At 42.4% G+C, this 9,083-nt stretch overlaps 1 protein-coding gene across 1 annotated transcript; it reads right to left on the bottom strand.

Moving 5' to 3' along the window:
* Positions 1 to 4,703: 4,703 nt before the first annotated feature.
* LOC115156075 (acyl-coenzyme A thioesterase 1) lies at positions 4,704 to 8,264 on the bottom strand. The gene is made up of 3 exons (XM_029703374.1): positions 7,083 to 8,264; positions 6,046 to 6,251; positions 4,704 to 5,645 (listed from the first exon to the last, which is right to left on the bottom strand). Exons 1-3 carry the CDS (start codon positions 7,621 to 7,623, stop codon positions 5,037 to 5,039), a joined length of 1,356 nt encoding a protein of 451 aa, XP_029559234.1. The 5' UTR covers positions 7,624 to 8,264; the 3' UTR covers positions 4,704 to 5,036.
* Positions 8,265 to 9,083: the final 819 nt, after the last annotated feature.

Genomic DNA, 9,083 nt, shown 5'->3' with positions numbered 1-9,083 from the left:
CCTCCATCAGTGCTCAGACTGTCCACAATAGGCTGAGAAAGGCTGGACTGAGGGCTTGTAGGCCTGTTGTAAGGCAGGTCCTCACCAGACATCACCGGCAACAACGTCGCCTATGGGCACAAACCCACTGTCGCTGGACCAGACAGAACTGGTAAAAAGTGCTCTTCACTGACGAGTCGCGGTTTTGTCTCACCAGGGGTGCTGGTCAGATTCGTGTTTATCGTCGAAGGAATGAGTGTTACACCGAGGACTGTACTCTGGAGGGGGATCGATTTGGAGGTGGAAGGTTCGTCATGGTCTGGGGCGGTGTGTCACAGCATCATCGGACTGAGCTTGTTGTCATTTTAGGCAATCTCAACGCTGTGCGTTACAGGGAAGACATCCTCCTCCCTCATGTGGTACCTTTCCTGCAGGCTCATCCTGACATGACCCTCCAGCATGACAATGCCACCAGCCATACTGCTCGTTCAGTGCGTGATTTCCTGCAAGACAGGAATGTCAGAGTTCTGCCCTGGTCAGCGAAGAGCCCGGATCTCAATCCCATTGAGCACATCTGGGACCTGTTGGATCGGAGGGTGAGGGCTAGAGCCATTCCCCCCAGAAATGTCCGGGAACTTGCAGGTGTCTTGGTGGAAGAGTGGGGTAACATCTCACAGCAAGAACTGGCAAATCTGGTGCAGTCCATGAGGAGGAGATGCACTACAGTACTTAATGCAATTGGTGGCCACACCAGATACTGACTGTTACTTTTGATTTTGACCCCCCCTTTGTTCAGGGACACATTATTCAATTTATGTTAGTCACATGTCTGTGAAACTTGTTCAGTTTATGTCTCAGTTGTTGAATCTTATGGTTATACAAATATTTACACGTTAAGTTTGCTGAAAATAAACGCAGTTGACAGTGAGAGGACGTTTCTTTCTTTGCTGAGTTTATATATATATATATATATATATATATATATATATATATATATATATATATATATATATTATTATTATTTTTTCTTAATTGGTTTGATAAGATTCTTACAGATTTTTTCAGGGGACCCACATGGGCGCCCGACCCCAAGTTTGGGAACCACTGTACTAACCTCTCTCTCTGTCTGTCTCCTCTGCTTCCTCCCTCTCTGTCTAACCTGCATGCATTGCAGCCTGCCTCATCCTCACCACTAAGCACCCAATCACTGTCGGTCTCAGTAGCCTACTCTCTGTAAAACAAAGTTATTATATGAACTTAGTAGTGTATTTTTTTGCTCCTGCTGAGGTAGACTCCATTAAATGTTAGCCAGCTAGAAGGAGGAAGTAAGAAGCTAAGTAATACCAGCCAGAGAGAGCCCTTCAATGTCACTGCAATAGAAGTCTCTGCCGGCAGCTAGCCACCTGACTGAATGATATCTATAAGCAACTACTTACCAGTTCTGCACTCATTCTCACAGTCACCCAGTAAAGTTCTACTTGAGTAAAAGTCTAAAAGTGGTTTAAATATACTTAAAGTATCAATAATAAATGTAGTTGCTAAAATATACTTAAGTATAAAAAGTAAAAGGGGGATACCTAGTTAGTTGTACAACTGAATGCAATCAACTGAATTGTGTCTTCCGCATTCAACCCAACCCCTCTGAATCAGAGAGGTGCGGGGGGCTGCTATAATCAACATCCACGTCTTCGGTGCCCGGGGAACAGTGGGTTAACTGCCTTGTTCAGGGGCAGAACGACAGATGTTTACGTTGTCAGCTCGGGGATTCCATCCAGCAACATTTTGTTTACTGGCCCAATGCTCTAACCACTAGAAAAGTACGAATAATAGAAAAATTCTTATATTACAAACTAGACGGCACAATTTAAGTTTTTTTTTAAAATTTACATTCGAACACTCAGGAATAATTGACAAACAATGCATTTGTATTTAGTTACTCCGCCAGATCAGAGGCAGTAGGGATGACCAGGGATGTTCTCTTGATAATTATGCGAATTTGACAATTTTCTGCCCTGCTAAGCATTCAAAATGTAATGAGTGCTTTTGGGTTTAAAGGAAAATGTATGGAGTAAAAAGTACATATTATCTTTAAGAATGCGGTGAAGTAAAAGTAGTAAAAAAATATAAATAGTAAAGTAGAGAAAAAAAAAATACTTAAGTAGTACTTTCAAATATGTTTACTTAAGTACTGCAAAATCAGACTTTAGTGAGTTCAAGACAACTAGGAACTCGGGGAAAAATGAGCTACAACTGGGAAAATACGTTTTGAACTTTCATCCAACTCTGAATTATAAATCAGGAACTTTCTAGAGCTACGACCTGAAGATCACTGACTTCATCATGATTCAACCTGTATTATTTTTTGGAGTTCCCAGAAGTCTTGAAAGCACGATAAAATCAAGAGAATGCCAGACTTTGAGGACAAAGTTTGCACACAATGGACAGCAGCGCCACCCTCCTGTGCAAGTGAGCAGAGCACAACAAGGTGAGTCCAAAAATGTATTGTATGCTGCTGAATAAATTATGTAATATGCCAGAGCAATATGTATAATGTAGCTAAGAAAGTAATACTAAGTGTATGTTGTGTAGTAAGATGGTATTAGCCCATGTGTCTCATCCTAATAATTTGGTATATTTTCACCTCTTAATTTTGCCTAATGTTCTGACTTGGTGGTGCACATGTAGCCTTTAACCAATTTTTGAGAAATGTAATAACCGAATATTGTAAGAGCTTTCATTGTCTGCTTATATGACCCCTTTATTTATCCTATAGTTCTGACTTGGTGTACAGGGAGAACACTAAGAATGGCCCATTCTGAATTCTGTCACTGTACATTTCAAAATTGCTGAACAAATAGTTATATTGACTACGTCTGTTGTTCTAGCTCGCTCGTTAATGTCTTAATCGAAATGACCGATTGCCTCTTATCCGCTTGTCATCCCCTTATGCCACAGTTTGTACATCTCAATTGTCAGTAGAAACCACATTTATTTAGTCAACCATATCAGCTGGGGTTTTTTTAAGGCAGTAAATGAGGCTGAATGAACTGCTTCACTGCCAGACATGGCTATGCTGACAGGCCAGGTGTAGCAGTGTTAAGGTGCTGGGACTGCTGTTGGCCCTAACAGTTTGTGGACACCGTCTGTCACCGTTATAGTGCAATTAATGTATTGTTTAGTATTGTGGCTTTGCTGGCATGCATCCCACTTTTTTTTTGCCCCACCAAGATTGACATGCTAAAATCACCACTGAATATACACTACCAGTCAAAAATTTTAGAGCGCCTACTCATTCAAGGGTTTTTCTTTATTTTTTCTATTTTCTACATTGTAGAATAATAGTGAAGACATAACAACTATGAAATAACACTTATGGAATCATGTAGTAACCAAAAAAAGTGTTAAACAAATCAAAATATATTTTATATTTGAGATTCTTCAAATAGCCACCCTTAGCCTTGGTGACAGCTTTGCACACTCTTGGCATTCCTCTCAACCAGCTTCACCTGAAATGCTTTTCCAACAGTCTTGAAGGAGTTCCCACATATGCTGAGCACTTGCTGGCTGCTTTACCTTCACTCTGCGGTCTGACTCATTGGGTTGAGGTCGGGTGATTGTGAAGGCCAGGTCATCTGAAGCAGCACTCCATCACTCTCCTTTTTTAGTCAAATAGCCCTTACACAGCCTGGAGGTGTGTTGGGTCATTGTCCTGTTGAAAAACAAATATAGTCCCACTAAGCCCAAACCAGATAGGATGGCATATCACTGCAGAATGCTGTGGTAGCCATGCTGGTTAAGTATGCCTTGAATGCTAAATAAATCACAGTGTCACCAGCAAAGCACCCCAAACACACCATAACACATCCATGCTTCACGGTGGGAACTACACATGCGGACATCATCCGTTCACCTACTCTGCGTCTTACAAAGACACAGCAGTTGGAACCAAAAATCTCAAATTTGAACTCATCAGACCAAAAGGACAGATTTTCACCTGTATAATGTCCATTGCTCTTGTTTCTTGGCCCAAGCAAGACACTTCTTCTTATTGGTGTCCTTTAGTAGTGGTTTTTTTGCAGCAATTCGACAATGAATGCCTGATTCACGCAGTCTGCTCTGAAAAGTTGATGTTGAAATGTGTGTTACTTGAAATCTGTGAAGCATTTATTTGGGCTGTAATCTGAAGTACAGGTAACTCTAATGAACGTATCCTCTGTAGCAGAGGTAACTCTAGGTCTTCCTTTCCTGTGGCGGTCCTCATGAGAACCAGTTTCATCATAGTGCTTGATGGTTCTTGAAAGTAATGATGGAATGTCATTTCTCTTTGCTTATTTGAGCTGTTCTTGCCATAATATGGACTTGGTATTTTACCAAATAGGGCTATCTTTTGTATACCACCCCTACCTTGTCACAACACAACTGATTGGCTCAAACATATTAAGGAAAGAAATTCCACAAATGAACTTTTAACAAGACACACCTGTTAATTGAAATGCATTCCAGGTGACTGCATGAGTCTACCTCAGGAAGCTGGTTGAGAGAATGCCAACAGCATGCAAAGCTGTCATCAAAGCAAAGGGTGGCTACTTTGAAGAATCTCAAATATATTTTGATTTGGTTACTACATGATTACATATGTGTTATTTCATAGTTTTGATGTCGTCTTCACTATTATTCTACAATGTAGAAAATAATACAAATAAAGAAAAACCCTGGAATGAGTAGGTGTGTACAAACATTTGATTGGTACTGTATATAATATATCAAAGTTATTGATAACAGAATCCAGTTAAATAAAGTACAGCAGCACACTCACAGGCTTATTCATGATACTCGTCTCTAATTGGACAATTTAGTTGCGTTCCAGGCTGACTACATTGCAGGCATTGCATTGCATTAAGCAATGGTTATGTGCCACGTCATTGACTGCACTGTCGGACATCAGATTACTATATCATATGATGTGGTAAGCTGATATGTTAAACACCTATCCAAACATTGAGATCGGGCAGGAGTCTGCAAAGTAGTCAACCAGGAAAGCAGCCATTCTCTTAGTGTTACAGCCTGGCTTTCTGGACAGTGTTGCTGTTGTCCTTCAGGTGTGTCCTGAAGAACTCCTGGACCCTCCTCCACAGGTCCAGCTGAGCCTCATGGTGGGCTTTAGCTTCCCCCCCAAACACCACCACTTTACCCACCGCAGAGTGGAAGCCAGACGGGCAGTGGGGCATGTAGGGCACCTCCAGGAAATGACCGGCCCTGGGGTACGTCACCACCCCAAAGTTATCTTTCCCATGATGCCTCAGCTGGGCAGCGGCCTGCTGAGCAAAGAGACAGCTGTTCCAGTTCCTGTCGTCCTCAGAGACAACAAAAAGGAACCTAGAACTGGATCGTTCTATCGGGATCACGGAACCACGGTTACTTTCTGTTATCTGATCCGGTAAGGCATCTCGGACGTCGAGAAGGCCGGACGGTGTGAGGGTCATGTTCTCTAGGATAGGCATGAGGGGAGGGATGACGAGGTCTTTGTAGTGCAGTGGCGTCATGACATTAGCGTTGCAGCCGTTGATCCAGACTATGGCTGAGATGCCAGAGAGAAAAGAGGCCATGGATAGAGCCAGTTCACCACTCTTAGAGATGGACAGGATTCCTATTCCTGGACCCTGGACCTAGAGAAAAAGACAATGGTTTGCCAAGAGATAAAAATCATTAAAGACAATCAAAGTAACCTGGTTTTGACAAACCAATAAATAAGATGGTTAAACTGAACACATAAAGAGCATTGTTGTTATGTTGTCATTGTTATGAGTTTGTCTGTTTAGTTGATATGTGTAGAGAAACAGCAGCCATTAGGTGGCAGCAGTTACAGTTAAAATATTGAAGTCCAGTGAAAGGAATCTTAAGGTGGCATTTACCTCTCATGGATGGAACAAATGGCCCATATTCACCACGCATCTCATAGTAAGAGTGCTCGATATTCTATAGACACGAGGAGAGTAATCCTAGATCAGCACTCTTACTCTGAGATGTTTTATGAATACAGGGCCTTGCTCTTCTTCCGCAACTAACCTGTGGCTGTCTCCTCAGGAATGTGATGGCCTCTTCAAAGTACTCCAGGTCAAAGTATTTGGGCATGGTTTTGGGCAGGTCCTGGAAGCCAGAGTAGGCCAGCGCCAGAACCACAAAGCCTTTGTTAGCCAGCAGACTGGCCCGGACCTCAGATATACCTCCACCCAGAATATACACATCCAGGATACCAGGAAACGGACCTGGCCCTGAGGACGGGGCAATAGGAAAGGGTTGTTGTGCAACCTTGTCAGTTGCACAACTGAAATGCATTTAACCCAGCCCCTCTGAATCAGAGAGGTCTGGAGGATGTTTGACATCCACGACATGGGGAGAAGTTGTGTCATGGGGAGAAGTTGTTGGGGGTTTACTGCCTTGTTCAAGGGCAAACAGTTGTAATAGTCATGTGTGTAAACATACTGAATTATAATTGGATGTATTTTACCACCCTATCATACTGTGCTATGATTGGTTAAGACCACCCAGATGGTTAGGTCATGGTCAGTTGATCATGGTTGGAGATAAGTGAACATGCAAGTTGTAGCTAGCTAATAAAGAGCTACGTTAAGAAATATCCTGTAGTACTGCATTTTATTATTTTGAACATAGCGTGCAAAAACAAGACACCAGTGCCCTTCCGGTTACTGGCCCACTTGGCTACCTGCCACTCCCTTGCAGAGAGATAGCGACATATAAACTTATGGCTGTTATGTAACGGTTTCCTTCAAACACATACATATTCTGTTTAATGAGTCTACGATGCAAAGTTGAATAGCTTAATACAAAGGCCTATTATCCTACAAGTGTAATTTGTGTTTTTCTGAGGAGATCTCACGACACATCGCTGTTAAGAACACTTTCAAGCATATGTACAAGATAAACGATAGATGGCAGACAAAAGAACGATGTGATGGGAGAAATGTGAAACTTCAGAAAGGCATGACGAAACAGGGCACAACGGCAATGGAAATATATATATATATATATGATATTTTTACTATTCATCAAATTAATGGATAGGCCAAGCCTACACAACTAACCCGGTGGTAGAAAGAGGGTCCCCCGAATTCTCCCATGTTTCATGCCCAACGTTATCCTCCTCAGTCCTTCCGTCATGAACTGCCTCTCGTTAGTCTCTGTTGCCAAGATCTCACCTGTGTCCTCATGCAGCGCTTCTATATCAACCATCATTGAACTCAACACATTATTTTTCAATAGTTTGCGGTGTGGAGTCTCGGGCGTCATTGCCCAAAACAAGCCCATGGGTTCAACTCCTGTATAACTTCCACCCAGAGAGGGAGAGAGGCACAGGTCTACCTGTCCTGTAGAATCTGCGGAGTACAGAGCGGAAGCTCTGAAGATGATTCCCTTGTCGTCCCTGAGTTTGGACCTCAATTCCACTTTCTGGTGCGGAGAAAGTCCATCTACCTTCATGTGCATCGGTTCGTCGAAGAAACAGCGAGGACTGGGGAGAAGACGGACGCGAACCTGTTGCGAATTCGACCGCATTAATGTGTATAACCATAGAAACCAGGGTTTTGTTTTTGAGAGAAATTCCTGGTACACCAATTGGGCCAACATGACTCCAACTCTTTTAACCTTATTTCCAAAAGAATGACAGCATCTAGTACTGCCGCTGCACTTTTGTAGGTCCTTTTTTCCGTTACGAGACGGACGCCTGTTACTTTGAGCTGTAATATTTACTTTGAGCTACAATATGACCTAGACACAACCTCCAACATGCCAGCCGTTGTTTTCAACATAAGAAGGACGCAGATTCGTGGATGCTGACATCATATTTCGTCATTAGTCGACTTTGCGCCCGAGCCGACAGGAAATCGCCCTCCCCTTCGCGTGAACGCGCACACACTCAATTATTGCAGCAATGAAATGGCGGTTTGATCGCAGGGTAGGCACTAGAAATGGTCTGCCGTTTTTGGTTTAGCTATTTGTTTCAAGGTGTAGTCTATAAATAAATATATTTGCCAAAATTCGGCATCTCTCCCATGTCGTTTTCGATTAGTAGTTGTTCCGAAATGTTTATTGCTTGCCTACATTTTACTCCTTCCTCTATATTTAACATACGAATAACTAATCATGTTCCTGTAATTGAGTAGCTTTTCTGTGTACTTGTACTTTGAGTATTTTTCAAAAGGCTGTACTTTTAATGATGTACTTTACTTAATTCAAAATGTACTTAAGTACATTTTCAAAACCATCCGTTTCAGAGTACAATCAAGAAAAAGGATACACATCATGGCAAGCACATAAAGTTTTCGCCTTTACATGCTGACCAAACCGGACACGTTGCGTGCGCGAGCGTCGCAAAATAAATGTAGGAATCCATGTTATTCAATTATTGCACCCACACTGCTCGCGAGCGCCAACAAGCGTCTGCGTTGCCAAGCGCTAAAATAGAAGTACTTTCTATTTGTGACGCAGATCGCGCTGAAAGTCCTGCCTCTCCCATCTCCTCATTGGTTTACAGAAGCAGGTACCCACATGCCATCACCTCGTTGGTTTATAGAAGCAGGTACCCATGTGCCATCTCATTGGTTTATAGAAGCAGGTACCCACGTGCCATCTCATCACTTGGCTATGCCCACGTGGGTGATTGAAATGCTGAACTGTTTTGCCAGTTGTCGTGGTAATACTATGAAAGATTAGATGCCGATCACCATAAGTTCAAAGATGAAAAAGCCTGGAAGGAGGAGAGATGACTGGAAACGATTCGTTTGCCCATTTTATGTGTGGATTAATTGGTGGAGTAGAGGACCTTGTGCATTTCAGGTAAAATAACAACTCAATGTTTATATCCTAGGACAAATTAGCTAGCAACAGCAAGCTAGCCAAATAGGACAAATTTGCTAGCAAGTGCAAGCTAACTAGCTAAATTGCCATACATGTTTAATGCTTTTCGACCTGTCCCCAAAATAATGTCAATGGTTCAGAGTTTTTGATATTTTAACCTGCGTGTCGTATTTGCATTTGGTGTAGGAGGACAAAATAAATGTATGCACGATGGCTCACGCGCGCAGCCG

This window comes from Salmo trutta, chromosome 1, assembly GCF_901001165.1.
Source record: "Salmo trutta chromosome 1, fSalTru1.1, whole genome shotgun sequence".
In the NCBI taxonomy this organism is placed as follows: domain Eukaryota; kingdom Metazoa; phylum Chordata; class Actinopteri; order Salmoniformes; family Salmonidae; genus Salmo; species Salmo trutta.
This window is presented reverse-complemented; position numbering and strand designations above follow the sequence as displayed.

What these genes read in the sequence shown, in the direction of transcription:
- LOC115156075 (XM_029703374.1), bottom strand. Translation starts at nt 7,623, where the DNA reads ATGTTGGCCCAATTGGTGTACCAGGAATTTCTCTCAAAAACAAAACCC. An exon ending in GACCCTCTTTCTACCACCGG is followed by an intron (nt 6,252 to 7,082) that starts GTTAGTTGTGTA and finishes CCCCGTCCTCAG; the next exon opens with GGCCAGGTCCGTTTCCTGGT. An exon ending in TCCTGAGGAGACAGCCACAG is followed by an intron (nt 5,646 to 6,045) that starts GTTAGTTGCGGA and finishes CTTTTTCTCTAG; the next exon opens with GTCCAGGGTCCAGGAATAGG.